General features: G+C 42.0%; 1 protein-coding gene and 1 long non-coding RNA gene across 8 annotated transcripts in view; one reads left to right on the top strand and one right to left on the bottom strand.

The window, feature by feature from the left end:
- The window catches only part of Cals (calsyntenin 1), a 53440-nt gene that overhangs the window by 11905 nt on the left and 17741 nt on the right, over nucleotides 1-23794 (bottom strand). For all 3 annotated transcript variants that reach the window (XM_022796037.2, XM_086982277.1, XM_086982278.1), the window contains 5 exons: nucleotides 9966-10191; nucleotides 8801-8857; nucleotides 8203-8320; nucleotides 7499-7705; nucleotides 7079-7180 (listed from right to left, as the gene is read on the bottom strand). In XM_022796037.2, coding sequence (XP_022651772.1) covers nucleotides 7079-7180; nucleotides 7499-7705; nucleotides 8203-8320; nucleotides 8801-8857; nucleotides 9966-10191 — 710 coding nt within the window. The remainder of the gene's footprint in view (nucleotides 1-7078; nucleotides 7181-7498; nucleotides 7706-8202; nucleotides 8321-8800; nucleotides 8858-9965; nucleotides 10192-23794) is intronic.
- On the top strand, nucleotides 111-22602 carry LOC147756798 (uncharacterized). Of its 5 annotated transcripts, none has more exons than XR_015322763.1 (3): nucleotides 111-695; nucleotides 12016-12246; nucleotides 19329-22602. It is a non-coding gene; the product is annotated as an uncharacterized LOC147756798 (long non-coding RNA). The 5 variants fall into 5 exon arrangements; XR_015322761.1 differs by lacking the exon at nucleotides 19329-22602 and adding an exon at nucleotides 12907-13436; XR_015322760.1 differs by lacking the exons at nucleotides 111-695; nucleotides 19329-22602 and adding exons at nucleotides 5602-6042; nucleotides 12907-13436.

The following is a 23794-nucleotide window of genomic DNA, read 5'->3' as shown; positions in this document are numbered from 1 at the left end:
ATCGTTTTCGTTCCAGCCTAAGCCGACTAAATAATTCACCACAGCCATTGACCTGCTGCACCGTCAAAAGGCTAGATGGAGAACAAAATCAACGTTTGGAGCCACTTCTTATGAGATTGAACGTCTGCATTAGTTCGAAAAACGCTACGACATAGTCGCAGTTGTCTTTGTTTTTCCCATTCGCGCCTTTTTTTAATTTTTCCCTTATTTTTTTGCGTCTATTCGACCCTAGTCCTAGCTGCTCACCGACAGAAGCTCGAGATCCAGTGTATATTCTTACTCTGCCCTTTTTCTATAAATCTGTCCGGTTCTCTCTGTTTTATTTTCAACCTTACTCTCGTTCGCTCGTTCGTTTGTTCACTGCTCGTAATTAAGCTCCCACCCGTCAGTGCCGCTACGAACTCGTCTTACTAACTTCTCTCCCATTCATGCCGGAACGAATGTATTTTCTATTCATCCAAAATCTATAATAGTGGCAATAGGCGAAGACGGGGAGACAAGCATGCATTATAGCCCCATCGTTTCCGTGGCGGCCGCCCAGTACTCATTTGCTCATCTAACGCCCTTTCTAAAATTAGCAAGCTCCTGCGTAGAACTTCCGTTCGACTGAGTTCAGTGATTGCGTCCCAGCTGTTGTGATTACGGAAGCAACTGCCGGTCACCCACCCACCCAGCTAGGCATCCAAACCAACGAGGTAAGCACTCATTGTATCGGTAAAACCTAACCAAAGAGCGGAACGAAAGCGTATTACCGTTTGCTCGACCACCTTTCGCCTTGACGTTTATCCCGTTACTTCTAGATATACAGAAGAAACGATAGTCGCGCAGAAATATTGGAAGAAGAAGAAGAAGAAGAAGAACGAAGAAGCAGCAGGTCAGTGGGTAAGCGCCAGCGGCGAATGAGCCAACGGACCAGGAAGTGAGTGCTGGTTTGTCGAAACTGCCGCAAGACTTCAACTGAAGGTCACCGCTGATAATTCGCTGTTCTCGTTCTAGGCATTCACAGCCGGCTCGGCCGCTATCTGCTAGTTGCTCTGGTGAGGCTGATAATATGCGGATGGGGTGTGAAGCACAAAAAAATCGGGGCCAGCAAAGAATAGTCGGTAGACAGCATAAGAAGTGCGTTGCACAGTTGGGTTCCATGCTTCCGTCACCTGTAGTGTCCATAGTTGAGGGTGAATGTGTGACTGCGGATGTCTGAATGTCTCTTTCAGTGTCTCTACATAGCTTTGTAGCGATATTGTAATGTGGAATCGCAACGTTGGGCAAGGGGTCGTAGGGATACTGCGACGTTGGGGTGCTATGGCTGGTCACGGCGGTAGGTAAGGGTTCCTTATTCGTTCACGCACTCGTCTGGGTAAAACGTAAGGCGCAACAATCATACCGATTAGAAGAGGACGGGCTATGTTCGCTCAAAACCAGATTTGCCAGTTGCTGTTAGGAAGGTTGACAGATAGACATAGAGTCAGTATATATATATATATATATATATATATATATATATATATATATATATATATAGTTAAGAGGCACATGAATGTGGCGAAATCACAAGGGGCTGCATAACGGCTAAATAGAAGTCTCGCTGCCTACAGTTGGAAGTATGCAAACTGGGGTATTGTTATATATATATATATATACGTTCTACTTCTGCTGTTGTCATAATTCATCCGCGTATGCTTACGCGCCAGTCGCTTAAGTAGTAACGTGTGTGACGGACGCGGCGGCATAGCAATGGGTGCAATAATAATAAAACATCGGGTGGAATCTGGCGGTGTTGAGAATGTGCTTCCGTCATCTATTGTATCATGAGTCCACAATCAACGGGGAAACGGGGACGCAGTAGGAGACGCGGGAGAACGAGATCTCTTGAAAATGAAGTCAGGCATATCAAATTCGTTCTAGCGTGTTATATTACGGCTTTACCCATGCGTGATTGTCAAGTGTGTGACTGCGTGTCGCGACTGGGAATACGTTCGACTCAATTCCTGCTAAGGGGATGATTGTTCTGCAATGTAGACGGAGCATAAGCACTGAAAATATAAATTAAAGTACTGTATCTAACTGAGACACAATACAAAGAGAATCCTACAATTCCTACAAAATTAAACATATCCTAAGATCAAATATGACGAAGCCTATTATGCGAGCCCATCTACAATGTACAGCAAAAATAGTAAAACTTATACGGTAGCCCTCGCAATAAACTAGAAAATAAAATAACAGTTCTGGCCGCATGAACGTACGCTTTTAGGACAGTATTCAATAGCATTGTGCTGTTATTGAAGACCGACAACCAGGTCAATAACCAGAGGGACCCAATGAACTATAAGCTCCCGGCACGTGCTAAAAGGTTGGTAACAACTTGACAACAAGATAACTGTTGTTATTGTATACGGGCGATGATCACTTCAACAGATCGTAGTTTACAGTGCTTGACGCCCTTTATTTTTCCCTGTTCAACTCCAGTCCTGTTTTGCTGTTCGTTTTCACCATTTACGTGACGATGCTCTCTACCTGCTTGCTCCTGTCTCAGCCTGTTGTCGTCCGGCCGTAATTATTGCTGGTTCTGTAGGCAACGTCACACGACGTCGGAAATCAGGCTTCGGGCCAAAAACCCTAGGATATCGTCCACAGCTAGCGCAAACAGCTGCCGTAGCAACTGCGCTGGTGGCGACATCGCTATCTTTTCCCAGCAATAGTTAATGCATTTCCCGTTTCCGTCTCTCGTACATTGCAATTGGTTACCTTCTCTTAGCTTTGCCTGGTTATCAATGCGAGGTTCATGCTTTCTGCTATTTGCTGTCAAGCAAAAGGGCACACTTGAACTTGTTTGCTGCCAATGTACACCATCGCAATATACGAACGTATTTCTAGCGGTACATCATTTTCATGTACGCTGGTGTATTGCCGTTTTTATTTGTAATAACTGCGCGATTAGACAACATCTGGGCTTGTTTTCGTGCGGGCTAAAGGTGTGTACATAAGTGTGCGAAATGGGAATTTTCCTGGATCAATATTCCGATAAGACGGCTATTTATTATTATTATTATAAGGTTGTTCCAAGAAAAATATCTGTGTTTACAACTATGCGGTGTTTTACTTGAAATTAGGCAACAAATTAATGGATGCATCGTGTATTTGCTATCAATGTTGGCTGCCTGCCTCCCTCTTTAGTCTTAAACGATCCGGTCTGATGTTAAATAATTCGTTCAGGCAGTTTTGAAGACCTTCTTCTACATCGTAAAATATACAGTTACGAATTTCACTTGCCAAGCATAGGAGGTTGCTTCTCATGGTAACAAAGAGTCTGGAGAATACGATGGGTGCAAAACAGCTTTTTACTTAGACTCCCACAAGGTAGCCTGGAAAACCTTTCCCATCTGTAACTTGGCGTTGGTGTTACAAACGGTAAACTTGTCCTGTTCATCAAGTATTTTCTGCTGCATTGCCTCATTTACTTGATGCAAGTGGACCCTATTTTTTCAAGCCTTTCCCGATATACAAGACACACCTGCAAGTAAACCATGCGCTTTAAGCGGACGAAGATCTGAGTTAACTGTGGGTGTAAACATCTCTTCCGCAGCTAGCCATCTTCTGTCTGCTTCGATTGGGTGTAGAAACAGCACCTCTCGTCATTTACAGCGAATTCATGTAGAATCTATCATTGTGACCGAGAAAATGAAAATCGGTGTCTTCTTATGCCCTTTGACCAGTTTCTGAACGCTAATTTTTGACAGATGCTCATATGTCCGAAATGGTTGACAATAATCAGCCCGTCTTGTCGGCCAATTAGTGAGTTCTTTGTCATTCGAAGTTGTCATAGACTACGATTAAGCGTCTTCCATGTCCAAGGCATAATTTCTTAGTGACATGACAAACCATTATCCTCTCCGTATGGGATTCTTGTTATACACGGCACAAAAGTATTGTCTAGGCTGCATTTGTGGCTAGCGAAAAATTCGGAATAAAATGCCCACAAATTTAACCTCGAGATAGTTGATTTATTAGAACAGTTGATTTATTTTTTAAATTGGATATAAAAAAAAAAAACGGACAGTGAAAATATTGAAGGGATAAAAAGCATTTAAATTTATGGGCGAACATCACACCTCGGTCTTATGTACTTCATCCACATGATCTAAGCTGTCGCTTTGATTATATTGCAGTACATCGATGACTCGCGTCAAATAATTAAATATGATTTATTTACTGTAACTACCGACTGACTGATGTATACATGTCGAATTATGGATGAAGTTTTTTATCTATTCGTGTACGTGTGCTATTGATTTTCGAAAATAGTTCAGTACTCGATAAATCTGTAGACCAAAATGAAAAAGAGGTACAATCTAAACAAAACCAAGCAAGCCCTGTCAAATATCAGCGGGCAACTGATATCCAGTCAATATGGGTCGATACATCCTGCAGGTTGATTTATTAGTATGATAGCGTAACAAAATCTCCTAAACAGATAATCTTATTGTGATATGGAGAAAAGTGCTCTATCGAAACGTTTTTTTTGTCCCAACCGGTTAACGGGACGGTCATGCTGCTGGTCTTGCCGCTATCCTCGTCGTCCGCACCACTAGTCTTCATCAGGGCGATTCATTGTCGCAGTGTGACTGTCACCTCTTTTAGCCAAACGGGAGACAAGGTCGTTAAGGATAAAAGATGTTTTTCTCGACCAGCCTTACGATTGAATCTGGCGGATGGATAGTAACTACGCGATGCCTATGTAGATCAGCTTCTTTCCTTGTGTATCGTAGTGCATAATGCGAAAGGTTCACAACAAAAAAAGAGCATCGACAGTGTAGTAGCTCCAATCAGACGATATCATATATATATATAATAGATAAGCGCTACAGTAAATCATTAACGTCTACAGTATAAACGCTAAAATGTCCTGCGAATGAAGGACATAGACCATGGCGTCCAAGCTGAAGATGAAATCGAATTAAACGCCATATAAAGCAAAAACGAATGTATTGGGCTCAGCATAAAAAAGTGAATGAACATTTGTTAAAATAAAAGTACTTCAGTGCGATTAGCATTAGCTTAATGGTAAGGATCAATATGTACTAATGGGCCATTATTTTGGTAAATCGACCGCGTCTGTCGGTCCAAATCAAACTTTGAGCAAAATCTGCCCCTTAGAATTCGCACATACTAAAATCCCTGTCAACAGGTCTGTTGCAAAAATGGCGAAAATCTATGAAAATATGTGATTTTTGTAGCCCTCGTGAGCTGTGCTCTCTTGTGAAGACTCGTGTAGCAAAACACGAACATAGGTGGTCGGTTATTGCAAGGGGCATACATTTAGAACACTATTATATATAGTGGAGCAAGACCCGTATCAGATCCAAGCGTGTCTGTGTGGGAGATTGAGGGGAACGCTGTCGTTTTTCCATGCTATATTGCTGTTTGCTAAGCTGACTCGCAAAGTATCAAAGGAGGAGGAACGATGAATATTTGGCGGACGAGAACAGAACGGGGCCATGCATCGTGATAAGAGCTTGTTCTGCATGATGCAACGGGCAGCTGAGTGCTTGGTGGCGTTCGTCGGGAGGCCTGTGGTTTTCTTGTACGCTTTGCCGATGTTCGAAATTCCAGCTGCATTCTTCAGCCCGCCAGTTTGCCGCTTTGTCGGTTTACCGCTGCTTTGCTGGCCGATCGAACAGCGGCCAACTACTAACGATCAAACAGCTACGAAACGGGCACCGATAAGTTGATAATGGCTCACGTTGACTCGCTGCGTTCAGTGCGACGTGGTTTAATACTACGGCACACAACGTTATGCTCAGTCCGAGAAAAGATTGTACGAATAGACTGAATGAGAGATATAACGGGAGCGTAGCCAATGCTGTCACTCGATGCCTCGACTGCCATCAGCCTCTCGGACCTCCATTGCCTTGGGCCTTTACCCCGCGGCTGCCTCTGCACCATCGCAAAGGGACTCTTCTCAACTTTTCGATGCGGTCGTTTTTACATCTACATTAGAAAATAGAAAAAGTAGCGGCCCATACAGCACACTGGCAAAAGGTAGGTTTATCCTCGTTCGTTGGCTGCTTCGTTTGTATTGTATGCGGCAGCTGGTATTATCGTATAGCGCTGTTTCTCTTCTTGCGGTCACGACGCTCCTGCAACTCGCTGTCGCAAAGGGATATATATGTATAGGGTGGATACGAACGTTTCTTGACAGTCTGAAAAGTTCTTATCTCGCATCTGTTTAAGTAGCAAAAGAGCACAATGTATTTACAATGAGATAAAAGACGTACAGTGAGGTCTTTTTTAAATTGTCAATAGATTTTCGTCTCATCCTGTAACTAAAATATCCAATTATTAAGTATGATACATCTGGAAATAGTATTGTATGAAAAACCGCCACACACAGCCGCCATTTTTCTATTTTTTAGTTTATTTATTAGTTCTGCTATTTTTCTACAGTAAACAAAAATAGCAGAACATAACATCTATGATAATAGTACAATGTTCTTTGATACTCAGTAAGCACTCCCTTGGAAGCACGTATAGCACTTTACGCGTTCGCCTGCACTGGCCATAATGGCACGACGGATTTTAACATCCAGTATCCTTTTGGCTTTGATTTAACGCAACAGTTTACCAAACTTTTATTATAACTGAGATATAAGGCAATGATTTCTGTCATTTTCCTACTGCACATGTCCCATAACGCTGAGTCATCCCACCATCACTGGCGTAGAGTGGCTTAGTTCGGTAATGAATGGAATATACATATGTGTATGTATATATATATTGAACATAACGCATAGGGGTCCGGCTACATTGACGGCACGTTTTACCATCATCTCCGAGCAGCGAGGAGAAATTTCCTATAAATGGGTTCCTTCTCTCTTCTACCACTGGTAACGGGGCATCAATTATAATACTACGGTTTTGTGTACAGCTTCCCGTTAGCAATTTCCCCCTTTCAGGTTCGTTCTAGTTTGTTCTTCATTGTTTCGGAAACCGAACGAGGACGCTAGAGAATCTGAGCAGCTGCGCACCTATTAATGAGTGGCAAAAAAAACTTCTCAGACGCTAGACAGAAACATACCTGTTGAGCGATGGAGGTCCATTGCATGTGGCATTCTTTCTGGACGGAGATTGACACCGACACAGGCTTTGATGGCTTCATCGAGCAATCATACGCGACCACCTAAATAGCAGAAGAATATTAGCGACAGTCATTGTTTCTGAGTTACATTTGTTTTGCTTATGAGCAAATCGCGTAATCCATCTCGCAGTTAATGAGTAGTATTATCTCTAACACACCGTATATTAATTGAATACTTAATTAATTAAAGACATAACGTGACAAAATATGCCTTTAATTGATTGATTAAATGAATACAATTAAGTCAACGTTGTTTCGATCAATTTTACTATATCTAATGTAGTAATTGTGAGACTAACCATCACCGACTAATGTCATGGCTGCAAAGAAAATGCTGTTGTAAATAGCAATGACACGCACCTCAAAGATGTAATTATGGCTTTCCTCGTACGAAAGTGGCCGAGTGTTGCGGATATTTCCTTCGGGGTCAATCTGAAAGGGCAACTCAGCTGGTTTTTCACCCTCCGGTCCGTCGCGGTCGTTTCCAGAACCAACGTCCGATGTGACAATCTCATACTTACAAATGTCCGATTTTTTCGGCGTACAATCCTTGTCGTGCGCCGTGACCTGTGAATATACTAAAATATCTAGATATCTGGACAAAAGATAGTTTACCTAGATTGTTACAGCAAGGCACCTACTTATTTGTCTCAGAAGTAGCAATATCGTATACCGGCTAGTGTGCAGACACTCACGGCCTGTAATGTTGTAGTGTTACGTCGTTTTTCTAGTAAGGACAAAATCTAACCTAATTACAAAAGTTGCCATAAAGCACCTCGATTTGTGTTGGGCATCAGTCGTCAAAATCAATGTTTGATGGCAGCCCCGAATGCGAAGGACACATGTGTAGTACGCACAAACGCTCATAAATGAATATCGGCGCTATATATTGTTCGTGTATTAATGGTAAATGTAATATTTTCTTTATAACTAGATAAAAATTTGATAGTGTCTATTACTCGAATTTTAGTGCGGGTATAAAGTCGGAGCTTGTTGTCCATCAGTTCGCTAGCTCGCGCCTGCAAATCGAAAGCTACGAAGGCCTTGTTAGTACGGGCACCTACCTGCAGGATTGGTGGCGATGTGTGCATGTGATTTTCGCGAGCCGTTGCCTGATAAGCGCCTTCAGTGAACTCAGGCTCGAATTCGTTTTCGTCTTCGACTGTGATGTGTACCGTGGCACTAGAGACATCAGAACATGTCGTTAACAATTTGGCTAACATAAACAGCCCGAAAACACTAACACATTGGGTGTTTTGGACGTTATAGCTGTCGTCTGCATTTGTCCAATGCATGCTTGCACGACGTTTTCGTACGAGTATTGGTTAACTTCTATTGTTTGTTCGAATTGCACACTGTATGCACTTAGCAGTCCGTAACCTGCACGAAATGATCTTTTCGATAAATAAAAATGATTTTCTCACACATTTTTCTCTAGCTATTTTTAAATGACCGATTTTACTTTTACACCGTTGAAACGGGCTTCGCGATATGACGGGACGAAACGGGAATGTGGCTTCAAAGCTTCACTTCTACCTAAGCTGACACAATCAAGTATTTTCAAATTAGGAATTGTCGACTCTCCCTCTTTCTCTCTCCTTCATAGATCTTAATACAAATATGGGAAGATAATGCATAAAGAAAATCACAAAGAAAACTTACTTTCCAACGGGTTTGCTGGGTTCACAATCGTAAGCGAGAAGTTGCAGCCGATAATACCTGAAGTAAACCATTCCAGGTGATTATGTGCACTGTATCAGGTATAATTCAATCTCAATTAGCTTCGGTCAGTAACCGATTACTAGATAATTAACTAGCTTTACTGGATAAGGCTGGATAACATCTGCATCAGTAGCATCTGCTACTGTGAGGTAAGCCCCCTAGGTGTGACCTATTCATTTGCTGTGTCCTGATTGCTTTCGTAAATAACGTATCTGATTTTGAGGTCGAAAGCCGCAGATTCAAACTCACAGTTAGCTCAAATTCTAACCGAGCTTTGGCTTATGGCCTTTAATATGAAATGAAACTTTCTATAACCAACTAGGTCAATAAAAGTCTGATACTGTTCGATATAGGGCATTCTCTTTTCACTGCGTTCGCGTTCTTTTATTTACAAGCAAACAGCACGTGAAAGTTAAATTCTATAAAGCAGCCAAACGGTATCAGTGAGGTCTTGAGGACACCGGCGGTTTCTCGTTACGTTAGTATCCTACTATATACTAATGGTTGTATATCTATTTTGTCTTTATTTCAAAATACATCCTTACTCCTTCAAACTGATAATGCAATTAGTTTACTTGCACAGTTCTACTCTAGCAGACGAAAACCGCCTGGTTTCTTTCTCTCGATTCCGCGGTTTTGCCTATCGTAATATATTCTGCGCACTTCTTACTGTGGGTTTGCCGCAGACAGAATGCCGATTACGTTCTAGGCAACCAGTCACTATGGTGAGTGAGCGACTAAATGGGTGGCGGAAATCACCTGTAAAGCGCAGGAGCTGCAAAGGCGCCATCACTTGGGAGGTCTCAACTCTCTGCTTTTAAAAAATTGAGACAGTGAAACTTCTGGGTACTCGACAACTCAGCAAGAAAAAAGATCTTCTTAATTGTCTCCTCCAAACGAAAAGTTTTGACAAAACGAAAAGTTGTGCTGATATTTCTCATATGCAAAGAGAACTGCATTTGGATGTATTTTGACCCCAGTAACATCTCGAGATTAACCACAATTTAACTCATTATGACCTTTTAACTAAGTTATATATGCGAAGAGGTAAAGCAGTGGACTGATAACCTCTACATGAATTTGATTTAGCTTGACATGTGCTTACCGTTGCAACTCGCAATTTGGCTCTCTAGTGGGAACAATTTTTGGCTCTTGAGGTTCCTTATCGTCGACGGCAAAAGGTGGGTCATCCTCCCGACCCGAGGATCGTTCCCAACCCAGTTCAAACGAACATGCCTGTCCCGAGCTTACAGACAGTGGAGGCATCACGGTCACAGATCGGGTATTCTCCATTATGAGTGCATGATAACCCGATTGGCCCATCTCAACAGCTGTGAACAAAAAAAAACATTAAGCGTTAAGCAGAGACTTTAGTTAAATTGAAACGCGGCAATCAAGAGTACAATATGCGTAATCTGGCTCCTATCGCATCTTCTAGTTCGCATATATGCCTTTTCAAATTACGTAATGGTCGTCTCGGGTTCTTTTGCAACAGAGTTAAAAGTAACTATTCTGGACTGACTAATCGTCTGTGAAGTATCACCGTTGTTACTAGTTCCGAAGTAAATTGCGGCCGTACGATATAACACGTACCTTTATAAATGCATTTATTGCTAGCTTTTTAAATAGTGCTATCCAGGCAGAACGCCTTGAGTTGTCCTCACATTCGTTTAAATACGAATACTAGTTAGCTAGAATACTACGCACACGACTTACTAAGATTCTTCTCGTAACTATACTACCATCACTATAAAAATGGAAACCCCGTCAGTTTATATGTAAGGAGTACTTTCATATCATTTTAGGTCTGACCTGCCATTAGTCACGAGTTAACCTAAACTTCAGAACAAAATTTGCTTTCGGGAGTTGCCCAGTGGTGTGGTCTTATCAGCAAATTCAACCTCGTCATCCGATCCCGTTCAGTCAGCAGTGAAGTCTGAGTTATACGAAGCGTGAGAGCTTTACCCGTCCTCTTGAACTTGCTCTTTATTTTCGTTTTGACTTTTCCGCTCTTCGGGATTTTTTTCTATTCAAAGGACAACAATCCTTTCTTTTCATTTCATCGCCTCGTTATTTGCGCTTATTTTGCGTCCCCCTTATTGTTGTTGTTGTTGTTTCTGCCGTTCGTGCCGCCGTAGTTGCAGGACAAACGAAGTCCTTCATCTTGTTTTTACTTCATCTCTTCCGCCAACAAAAATGCTAACGAGTAAGCGACGAAGAAAACAGACCCGCCGCGTCCAACTCTTCTAAGCAAACCGGCAACAATGATAGCGGCGATGGGACACTCCAAAACACTTCTCTAAGACGTTTTTTCCTGCCATAGTCCTTTCCGTCCGACGCCTAGCCTTTCAGAGATGCTTTAGGGTACTCTTGGGGCTCCCGCATTTTTCCCTGCCCACTCGTCCCTCTGTGTTCAACGGCCTGCGGCCTTTCATTTCGCGCGCTACACCCCTTCTTACTTCCCACTTTTTGAAGTTTCTGTCTTTCAGTAAGCGTTTTTGCCGGTCACCAATTCGCTGTTCAGCGTTACTGCAAGGCGACGGGAACGCTGGGAACAAGTAAGAAAGTGGAGACTGAGTGGAGAAAGAAGAACGATGGGGCAGCAGATAAGAGCGCGCCTGTGTGTCTCCGTGTTTACGGGTATTGGAGGTGTGCTAAAGCTGTCAAATAGGTCTGCGTCTGGTTCGCCCGGCCAGCCCGGAGATTGAACGGAGACGAAAGAGACGACAAAGAAAAGGGCAAGTAATAGAGAAACGATGGTTACGCCACCGAAGACGACGTTGTTGGCACTGATGGTGGAATGGCGGTGCGCCGGAGGTGGAAAGGGAGGTGCGTCAAAAAGATACGTTGGTAAGAAATTAGGCCCAAAGAGAGAAAAAAGTGGAAGAGGAAGAAGCATCGTAAGAAAGAAAGGAGGGAAGGACAGAAATGCACTTTTCTCCTAACCGCTCGACCACCCGCAGCAGTAACGAAAGCTTTGGCTGCTATGGTTTCCGTCTATCCCTCTGTCCATCACCACCCATTCTCAACTCTATCCAGTTCCCAGAAATGGTGCCACTGCTATTCCCCCTTCTGAACTTTTTCTTGCCTCCTGTCTTATCCGGTGTCCTGCAAGCTGCTCAGCTTTATTCGTCTTATATCATACTGTTTTACAGGCGAGTAACTGGATGGTTGATCGGCGGAAAAAAAGACTGGAGACTAATGCTGGAGGGCGAGTTTGCCGTGTCCGGCAACTTAGACAGCATAAGCTCGCTTTTATCGTGTGTCGCTGGGGCGTCTGCTACAGAAGCTGCGGTACCCGTTCTAAAATGCGTTTAATATTGTGGTCGTGAACAAGCTTACCCATGAAATGAATAAAATAGCAAAGTTACTGCACAGGTCCAAAGGTAACACACCCGCACACGCCATATTCCTTACACTAGCAAATGGTCGACCGGTACATTTCAGAGCGATAGATGCCGTCAATTTCGGTGTGTGCAAATAGCTGACAGATAGAGTGTATTGCTAATTGTTACCAGTTGTATTTCAACTACGTTCAACAAAAACAGTAGAAACGAGATACGTGAGGGTTACATAGGGGAATAATGAGGGGGGACAGAAAACTACATTTTTCTAAACGTTAAATAATGCTGGCGAGAATACTACTAATGTGCATATAGAGTGTGAATCATATCTAAGCTAGTGGCACGTAATACACATAGTTTGCGAACAACTTAAAAGTCATGGAGATAATGTTGAAAAAATACTTGACAGCAATGATGTTATTTTGAAAATCTAACATCCGCTGCTGACAACCACATTTCAAGAACAAAAGAGGCAATCGTTTGAAAGTTTTCGACCCAAGTTTCCTGGGCTACCATTAACAATTGGCTAAAAAAACAGCCGAAAATTTTCAATCCATGGAATTATTACCTGACGTAATCCGTTTTTTTTTTCTAATTTTTTGGCATATTCATTCAGCCCTACTTTAGCTTGAACTCTCAAAACACCATTACTAGACCCATGTCGAAAAACCCATTTTTCATATGTCGAGACTGCGGTTTCAGGTGAGACTTGAACCGTTATACACAGTTCGTTCAGTCACACTGAAGTTTTTCTTCGGATCAAAATGGCTCAGCCTCGACGGTTTCAACAATTCTACAGTTACGGTGGTATTACGTTCGACTTTTTTTTGGCTTCACTTGATCAAAAGTGAACGAGGTAACCACTGAGAACGAACTCACCTTCGCCAAGTAATAAATAGAGTTGTCCGCTTTTTTGCTAGTGTCTTTTACAAGATTTTAAACGTCAAATGTTAACAGGCTATGAAACACTTGCATTATGGTATGATGCTCTATTTGTTGGTCTTTAAGAATGACTATGATGTACCTGCTTATTGTACGTTCACTAGGGGGTGACTGTATGTTATTCGAACTTATAAATGAATGAATAGTAGTTTTGCATGAAATGAATCACGACAACAGACACTTTTGTATAATTTCGAAATCAGAGCGTTTTGCGTCGATCAGTGATCTGCCAATGTACGATTTTCGAATTTAGTACAACAGGCGTCTCTTTGGATCAGAGCTAAGGATGAAAGCAGATGGATTTAGCAACCGTTTTGCATTCCTACATAAAATCAAGGAAAAAAACAATGTATTCACTCATTAGTGAATTTTAACTCTAGATAACCCATTGAAGGCAGATTTAAAAGGGATTTGTCTGAAACCCTTTTAATGCTTTCTTAACGCCACTTATTGTAACCATGGGTTTGAAAGCCTATAGCAAATTCCGAGACTGATCTATTTCATCCGACCAGCTCTTGATTTCATAGCGCGAGGGCTACAAACGAAAACTTGCTTACGTGGCCTTCCTGACGTTTCGTTGGTAGTTATATTTATATTGGACGCTGCTGTGTTGCAGAACTCAAGCTGTCGCACGTCAGCTTACGACGCAAAGTTCGTTTTATGATATACGCTACGTCGATCCAGTAAATTAAGGGGTTGATGCTCCGAAAGTTCTAATAGCATTCGGAACGCGACTATTATGAAGGCTGTTTAGCGGTTTATTGGCCCTGCTTTTTCAAGGGGCCCTCGGTCTGTGCGAGATCATTCTCTGCATGGGAAGAACCTTCCTCTACTTTTATTCTAGCGTTTTATTACTTGCTTTTATATTAATTGAGGTGACGCTTGAATATTAAAGCCTATTGTCGTTACATTTTAATTGTTAGGTAACCACTATATATATATGATATATAATTATAATATAATTAAGTAATAATACTGTAAAATAATAGGTAGATAATTGTTTGAGTATGAGACTGAAGTTTGATTATTTTTTTGGTTCATCACAGGCGTGTGAAGCTAACATATGTGTTTACACCGTGGCAGCTCTCGATTTTATTGACTCAGCTGAATTAGATGAAAGTCTACAAAGAGTAGGATTTCCCAATTTTTTTTTGTGCAAGACATCTGTGGTACCCTTAGTCATTGCAAATTAATAACATTCAAATGAGAGGCTTGTATGTATGTTATAATAAATATATCGTGCGGCCGCCTCCAAATTTACTAGAGATTTTTAACATTTACCCGTTGTCTTATGGCGTCACATTTGTTGATGAAGTTCTCATTATGTCTAAAGCATATGTAATCAAAATGGCAAAGGATACTCTCTTCATATCCAAAAGATAGTTGTTATTAGCACGTTCTCTCACATATATATTAATCGCAAGTTTTTTTTTGTTATCTCCTGCGCCCATCTAATGCCAGCTTGATAGCGATAAGCAGTATTTATACATAGTACAGTAGATAGTTTGGATAGTTACTTCTGTGTCTATATGATCGCTGCTCCGGAACTGTGACGCCAACAAGTTGGATAATAACACGACTTCATCGAGCGATAACGTAACTTCGAGATCACCAGCTGACTCATGGACAAAAATGTGTGAAAAAAGCTATGTTGTGAGAAATAAGTGAACGAATAGTTTGGCCTTGTAACAGCTCTCCGAAAAGGGCCGAGCAGTAATGACGTTCGCCTACTTTTTAATCCGCACACACAATAGCTTATTGAATGCTAGAAACGCCAATACGAGCTCAGGCCCTCATCGCCTTCGTATCCGTCCTCTTGTAGAAAAATATGCACGCCACTGTTCGTCTTTTCGAAATAACCCTTCATAGGTTTATACCAAAATTATCATATGTCATCTTATCGCTAGTAACGGTCAAGGCTCCTAGTACAATCGCTTTAATAGTAGCGTTCATCTGGCTGCTTAGATGGTTTTTTTCTGTTAGAACTCCTGGGAAGCTCACATACATCTTTTCTCCTGCAAAAGTTGATCCGCGCACGCACATTTGTGTACACTTGCATTCATATCTTTTTGCCGTCACTAGCAGCAAACGTTAGTGGCTGACATAGCTCGGTGATCTGTTTAAAGCGTTTTTACTGCTTGATCTCCTGTCAGTTGTTAGAATGGTAGCAAGGTCTAATCCGTTGGTATTTTGGGAGATAGACTGCTGTAACATATGGATACTAACGCTCGGCACGAACGTTTACCCGGCTTAGCTTAATAAATGCCTCTAATGAGATATTTTCTGGTAAAGCGCATTTCTTGCACCATCTGGCGTTCACCAAACTGATTTTAGCTCGACTTTACTCTCATTAAGCTAAGTTCACAACCGGTTATAACGAGTCTTTGAACCAAACAGACCGTCATGATGTATGTCACAAAAAGGCCGGCTGTCAGTAACGACTACTAGGCGTCAACTGGTATAGATGGGCTGGATGAGCTAAAGGTAATGGGAAAACTGTCCCACTAGAGAAGGACGGCGTGAATAAGCGTGGACACCATCCGCGTGAGTGTGAGTGGCATCCAAGACCGTATGTACACGCTACTTGACCGATGATCTAACGAATCCCAAGAAGAAAGTCATCGAGGGCACAAGGCTGAATCCGAGTCGCTTCAGTTGGTTGAATTCTCAATGGTGCGCTGCTAAAATTAAACATGTATGCCCATACCTCCTTCGACAGGGTGCGTCAGCGCCTGCCTTGTTTTAGCAGAGGAACTCAGTCGCTGGCCAAAAGAGCGTATCAAGGAGAAGGACAAACGCACGAAATGCGGCGGGCCCCAGATATCCAAGCTCCGGCAAAAAACATTTGGATGTTAACGGGCTAAAAATTTCTCCATAATCTTATAAAGGAACTGATTTTCAACAAAATCCTATATCATTGAACAAATGTGTTCGCATGCGTGTTTAACTGCCCGTTTAGCAGCATGGCATAATAATGTTTGCTGCCATAGAGACACGCTAAAAGGCCTTCGCGGAAACTCAACTGAGTAATTGTTTTGGCATATCACTTCCCTTCTGCTAAAGGCTAGTACTTAACCGATAAATAAAAAAGTGTCTAATCTGCTTAAGAGGGCTTTTTTCATTGAATGTTTGGTTTCTGTATTCTACTGTATCTCAAATGGTGTATCTCAAACGCATTGTCGGGATGTCTAACATTGACCGTTTCGAACTAAGCCGTGTGCACGTATCGTAGCAACCATGTTATTTTAAAATTGGCTCTTTCGCGAAATTCGTGCCTAAACTGATTATATATACGGAGATTAACTAGCACAACAAGAAGTACACCGTATTGAAAGATGTCGTCCCCGTCCGCTTTCGTAGAAACGTATAAGTACTGCCTGTGGCACTGGCAAAATCAATACGAGCTTAATGAATGTTTGTGAACTAGTTTCCAGTGAATGTCTGTAAGACGTTCCCAAATCCATACCACGAGATAAACCGAAATTCTGTAATAACGCTGTCCTGAAATAATAGGCCCAGTAAATTTTAAACCAGCTATAGTTAAACATCTGGACATGTAAGTTACATTTAATCTTGTGCTATCTCGTAATTGACATAGACCCGCACACAATTACGTGACAATTAAAGCTGCAATAGAAAATGTCGCTCGTTGTGAGCCTAAAAATACTTCGTCAACGATGCAACTGCCAATGGCTGAATGGTTATTGGGGGCGTATCGGTGCTTTGACGACTAAACAAATTTCAGTGTTGGACTATCTATATAATATATATAGATTTGTGTATATCTTATATCGTTGCAGCCCCAGTAACGTCTATTAATAGGCCTACATAATCGCCCTTTGTTGCTGTATTAATATTATTATTAAGTCCTGAATTTTTTTTGGCTCTAATACATGGATAACCTGTCAATGCTTATGAAAGCACTGCAGCGTTACGTGTATTATGGCCGTATAAGGTAACTTCACGACAGCAGCCTTTGAAGCGGCGATAAGTTTTGGTAAGATTCGATTGTGGTCACAAAACCTACTTGAAGGCCTGAAATGTACTAAGGTTAATAGGATTTGAAAACAAGGGATCCTTATCAAAATAATAATCCGAGGAGAGTTGATCGGTTAACTTAGATGGTACACAGGTAATACACGGTCTGTAAATTCAGGCCGATTCAAGCTAGTCATACGTATGCACAACGGCGCCGTCCCTTGATGGCGTGTTAACGTCGTTTGGATAGCACTGATGGTCCCTGGGACTGGCGGTGGCAGACATTCAGGTCAGTAAAGTTTGCGAGTCCACAACGAAATTGCCTGAGGGGTTTTGGGCAAGGGTCGGTCCAAATAAAAATTAACGAAATTTTTTGTCCAGCCCAACCCTTCAGCAAACAATGAAGTCGTTGTAGGCTAACGTGTGCAGCTGGGTATGCGTTCCTTAACCAAATGCGTGCGTTCAACGAAGCCTTAGACATACGGCTTATTAACGTATGACCAAAAAAATAAAGGCCAAATTAGTTGCATAACTAAAATGCATTAGTATCAATCATGCGTGTACATACACATGTACAACGAAGTCGGCGCAGTCTACGGCATGTTTTTCCGTTTGTACCCTGCTTTCAACGACGCCAACGTCACAAGCAACACTCTGAAAACACCACTTTATAATTAATCTTCGTGGAGGAAATGGCAGGAGTGTATACTGTTTACAGTTGGGGAGGGGCGAACTAACAGCACATGGAATACGCGACAAATAAATCCCTTTCGCGGAAAACTTCAATTCAACGCTAAAATGCTTGTGAAGCCGGCGTATTGTGAATTGCCAATTCATTACATTACAAACGTAGGAACCGTCAGAAACTGTCTGTAGATGGTAGAAATCATGTTTTCGGCAGGAAATCGACTGCTTGAAAGAACAAAAATCATCGCCACATAAAACCGAATATCTTTATGAGGACACACTTATAATAAAAAAAGGCAGCCCTTCAAGTGACTAATTCAAAGTAGCAATGTTAAAACTGCTGTAAGAAGAGGCGGGAAAAGAAATGCTAATTAGATTGGAACATGAAGGCGCGGTCTGGGGAAGTCTACAATTACGCCCACTAGAAGAGGCCAGACAGAATTTGGTTCACGATTGTTGTTGACTGTTCACAGATTCATTGTTGAACCTTTATTTCTAATAATAATCTGTCTGTTTTCAGAAAACCTAAGTCCATCTCCTATAATATATATATATATATATTGTATAAAATGATACCTAACGGTATCAACAGTCATCTGAGTTTATAATGATATTTTCGTATAAGTTACGAATCGTAATATTGAAACAATTCGACTCTATTTGGCTATCCATACGTACGGAAAGATAAACTTAACTTAAAGTTTATTCCGGGCTGATTTTTTCAAGTACGACTATGTTAAACGTCCGATTCTGCTTGTAGAAGATATACTGAATGTATATTCTGGAAGATAAAATTTAAACGTACTGGACTTAACTGTTAGTAATTCGCCCATATGTATGCACTATGCTATCATCAAGGGTTCATGCTTGTTGGCTAAAGTGACTATGGTGTTTTTTGCACCTCGTAGACTATTGCAACAATGAAATTGCAAAGGTCCGTTATAGTAATAGTTAGCGTGAAATAGTTCGAGGGTGCTTTATGTTATATTGAAACTTCGGGGAGAACTGCTTGCCTTCTGAGAAAGCACCAAAGCACTTTAGTTTCTGCCAGTCTCATTTAGGTTATAGTCTCTTTTAACTAGATCAATTTAGTCCACGAAGCCTTGTTATAATGATACGATAAAAAGAACCGAATTCACAAAGTTTGTGTCATTACAAAACCTGACTTAATTTTTGGCTCTTCGCTCTTGGCAGAGTACATTATGCACACTGATACGTTAGCTTAGGTCTTCCGCTACGATTTAGTATTAGTCTGTGTGGTGCTTTATGCCAGCAAGGTTTATTTATATATCTTGCTTGGATAACCATTTTTCATTGATCGGTGTCTTGTACAAATTTTGCTTCTGGCTGGCTAGCAGAACAGGGTGTTCGCTGTTCGTTTTCGGCGAGTTTCGGCCAAGATGACCTATGGCCGTGCAACCAGCTGCTGTTAGCCTGATTCATTAGAGGAAAATCAGAGACGGACAGCTGTCATCTTTTAGGTTAATCGATGCATTCCTTTGTCTTATGTTCCGCAGGGCCTACTCCGGACATAACGGTCCGAACACCAAACCCAGCAGATCCCGGACGTTGTCGAAACATGGTTGCCTTCCTGGCCTTCTTTGGCACCTTCCACCATTGCATTGTGAGGTTCCCGCTTCCCTGCTATACCCATCGGAGCCTCTCTGCATCTGAGGTGCCGCCGATGACGAAGCAGTCCCAAATAGTGGTGATAGATCCCGGTTATACCTCACCGACGGCTAATTATAGAGAGTATTGTTTCTTGCTAGCAGTGATCATATTTTAAGCTATATGAGGGCGATGTCTCTTCTGAGTCACTTCGCTGCTTTTTGCACAATCTCGCCAGTGGGTTAGTTTGTTTGTGGGAACAGTGTCAGTCTCTAGGCATCAGGCAAGCATTAATGAATCCGTTGAGGCTTCCTAAAGTTGCCAAAGTTAGACTGCATGACCTTGCAGCGAGAGGTCACAGTATTACTATACGAGACAACGAAGCCTTGTGGGTGATAGGCAGACTTTCTTGTAGGAAAATTTAGAAGCCTTTTTGTATTTCTCAGCTCGCGAAAACGAAATGAAAGCCACCGAACGTATGCCAAACGAAGAGGAGAGTTATAAACGAAAATTATATATAAGAGGAAAGCGAATTATTCGGATTTTTCTGAATTAAGCCTTGTTTGAGTAGAAGCAAGCATTCACAACCTATGTATGTACCTTTCCTAGACTGTGTTTGTTTATAATGTTCCGCTGTTCCGCCTCCATAATAAGCTTGCGCACGTGCTCACACTACTCGGTAACAATGAATTTTATCGTTAAATTTGAAACATTTTGCAAATTATGGAGTAGCCATTTTTTGTCCACTCACTAAGCGGAAATATATTATATTAGAATATCACCAAGCAATATTAATGTTCCCTGCCATGTTTAATTTCTTCTCATGTAGCTTTGCTGCTCAATTTCTAAGTTAAAGTTTTGCTTAACTGAAATCGAATCTACACGAAAAAAATTGCCACCGTTCGCAGTCAAAAACAGGAATTAGCAGTGTCTTCTATCGGTCTTCCATGAATCAGACTCGTACTACCTTCCGTAATATTTATCAGACGTAATACTTTCCGGGTCCCAATGCTATTTGACCCAATCGATGGAAACGCCAAATCTATTACGATAACTACGGCAGTAGCCTAATAACAGTTCGTAGAAACTCTTGAAATTAAAGCAAAATTGCCAAACATTTATAGCAAGGTCGAGCACGAGAATGTACTCAGATGAAAGGTCACACACGCAGACGAGTATATACGTTGTTCACCGTATATACTAGCGTGTGCTCCCGAGCAAGCAGGATTCGTAGGTATCCGGTCAAATAGAAGAGACTTTTCAATGGCCTATTGCTAAATATTTACGCAGAACACAGCTTACATCAGCCACAGAAGGGGTATTGCGGCGAGATCCGGACCTACTAACCTTCGTGCCTGCTTACATACCTCTGTATAACTATACCAGAAGACAGGCTAGCAACAAGAAGTGTTGGGCATAGAGGATCCCTATCGAGTCTCATTGCCCCAGCATTCTGCAAGGAGCTCCCAAGAAAATCCCGTGCGTCTTTGTACGCTAAGCTATGCAATGTCCAGCTATATCTATTTCGTTTTTCATTCGCACGCTTTTTTTTTCTATTCTACCGCCTCTTATTGCTCCAGCTCCTATTTGTTGGCTTTCTACGATTTAGTTTATAGTTTACGTACTAGGTGGCGCTGCGTGCCACTGTCTACGGCTGTGAAACCGCTTAGACACGGCTGACATTTGTCTTCGGATCACTGCCGCTCGTGCTGGATCTGAGTAAGCCTACCACGGCTGGGACCTGCCCTCAGGCTCACAGCGAACTTGTTCAATAGGTAAGAAAATACGCATAGGAGGGTACACTTGCTTTCTTCGTGTTGTTGACGATGTCGGTTCTTTGACTAACATGCTACGTCGTGCCGTCCTGCCGTAAGCCTACAAAAGATAACAACGACTCCTATTTCGAACGAATGCGGGAAAGGGTACTAGCTGTTGAAACCTGAAGCTCAGCTCGACCTGAGATCCTTTACTGGCTAAAAGTGTACAGACACAGAGATGGTATGGGGTATAGGTGAGCGAGGAAGACGATTCTTCGAATTCGAGCCTTCGAGTGGTACAGCAGCGGTAATAACGATCCTACATGACTACATTTCCATCATGCATTTCGTAGTAAAACGTGTCAATACCACAAAAACATCTTGCTAATGAATCCTGACCACGTAATCGGAAGGTGTCAGATTAGGTAAGGAACTATTGGCGTGACGGCTTCGATGCTGAAGTTGTTGTTTTTACAGGGTCAGAGAGCGAAGTTTGATTTCCGCAGCGCATCGTTTAGTGAAAACCTACTGCTAAAGTGAACTAGAGGAAAAATATTTATTTCGGTACATGCATACGGCGATTTATAGAGCATTTACAAATGTGGGTATTTAAAGACAGGCAGACACAGTAGTACTGGAAATATTGAGTAGCTACTTAGTGTATTTCTTTGTTTTCTTATGCAGGGAGCCATTAGCAGCGTGGTTACAAAAACGATATATTTTAGTAAAAGTTCACCGACATTTGTCTATCTCCAATCATTTCATAATTGTAATAAGCTTACGTAGGAATGAGCTGGTATAGAACCCGTTCGAAATAAACTATATGGATTGAACTTGAGAAAAAGAAAGACGCTCCGATACTTAACCAGCTTATAAATAAAACGCCGCTTACCTCAGCTTTAAAGGAATACTAAACCATTGGGCTCCTATTTACAGTAGCCAGCCTATAGCGAAACTCATTGATCAGCCAGGAATATTGACTACTGCCAACTTCTGTAGAACTTATGGGTATACACAAATCCAACAGTACACGTCGCAACAATATTGGGAGATTTGTTTCCTCTTATGCTTAAAACTTATATTGGCCACTTGGTCTAATTTTACGAAAAGCGTTTGAATGAAATGCTCGGCTTCTTGTTGTCGCTGAGGAAGCGTAACGTTGTATTTTACGTCGTGAGTCGTCCTTGAGTTACGCCAGAAACCGTGTACTTTAAAGTTTACAGCTCATAATAAAATTGTTTATAATTAGCAATAAAATTTACCTCATTTGCACTCAGTGTTTAAAACACACTTTCACCAACGGGGAGTCCTTGTATCAGTTCGTATCGACTTTTAGTTCCATCAACTATCGTATATATGCTATAGTAGTAAACTATGCTATCTTTAGAATAAGTGATCTGTTCAAAATTCTCTGTACAGTCTTCTGCAGCACTACTAACCAGCTGCCTCAGGTCTGCTTGCGCCGAAAAGATCTAAATCATTGTGTCATTCGTTTGAATCGTTTTTCCCGCTAAGAACAAGAGCTATTGATGCAAGTATCAATAACAATGGTAATCACAACAAATCACCACGGCAACTGTCAGAAACGTGGGGCAATTTTTTTTCATATATTATCTCCTGCTGGCTCTTCTCTACTCCTAAAATTTCCCTTCCTTTGCTTCACGGTTCCTTTCCGTTCCTCACGCCCCGTCCTCTATTGTTTCTAGAGAATTCATAGCTGCAGCCGTATAAATAATTCAACCTATACGTTCGCATATATAGAGATAAATAAGGTCAGTAGAGGTATATCTACCATACATGTACATATATATATAGATATGGATAAGGATATCTATGAGATCAATAATGTTAGCCGGACGCTAACACACCCGATGTGCAGGAAAAGGCGGAGGAACCCGTCGCCATATATTCATATCCACCCTCTACTAGCAGCAAAATTATCACCGTTATTACGGCGATCAAAAACATCGCTAGCTCCAACGCTAAGGCCTGTCCAGGATAAAGCCTCTTTCTAGAGATCTACCCAATACCCAGCGAGAGAGCCACAGCTTCCATTCACTCCCGCTTTGCGAGTTTTTTCTTGCTTCCCTTTTCTTTTCACCTTTTCCTAACATTGGTCCCTGTGTATGAAATGTCGCAAAAGGGCTCCTTGCATCAAAGATTTGCCCTCGATGCTGGCTTAGGAATACGAGCTAGATGTTACTTCTGCCCTACGCAGCGGCTCGTTGTCGACTCAGCGGGGGGCTAGGCAAACGGGCGGACAGCCAGAAAGCAGGCAGTGTTTTTCTTTTCCTTTCCTTCCCGAAGTACCTTTCCCCCCTTTTCTTACTCATCCACTTTCTATCGCCTGTGTTCACTCTCACTTGCTTACTTCAAACTGAGGGCAGGGGGGGGGGGGGGTGAAATCACCCTGGGGTTTTCCGCGCGAGTGCTTGCAATTTCGAAACCGTCGCCGGCAACTAGCCGAAGCCCTCCAAATCCAAACGCTAGGAGTGACGAACGCAGAGGACGCAACGCAGCTACGAACGCAGAAAATGGCAACCGCTTTGACGACGGACGTGGTAAGAGGACCCAGGCCAAACAACGACCTTCAGCTACTCCTGAACCGTGCAGGGCCT

Source organism: Varroa destructor, unplaced genomic scaffold, assembly GCF_002443255.2.
Source record: "Varroa destructor unplaced genomic scaffold, Vdes_3.0 BEIS01000003.1, whole genome shotgun sequence".
Classification (NCBI taxonomy): Eukaryota; Metazoa; Arthropoda; class Arachnida; order Mesostigmata; family Varroidae; genus Varroa; species Varroa destructor.
Note: the sequence above shows the minus strand (reverse complement) of the source record. Positions and strands in the feature narration are given on the sequence as shown.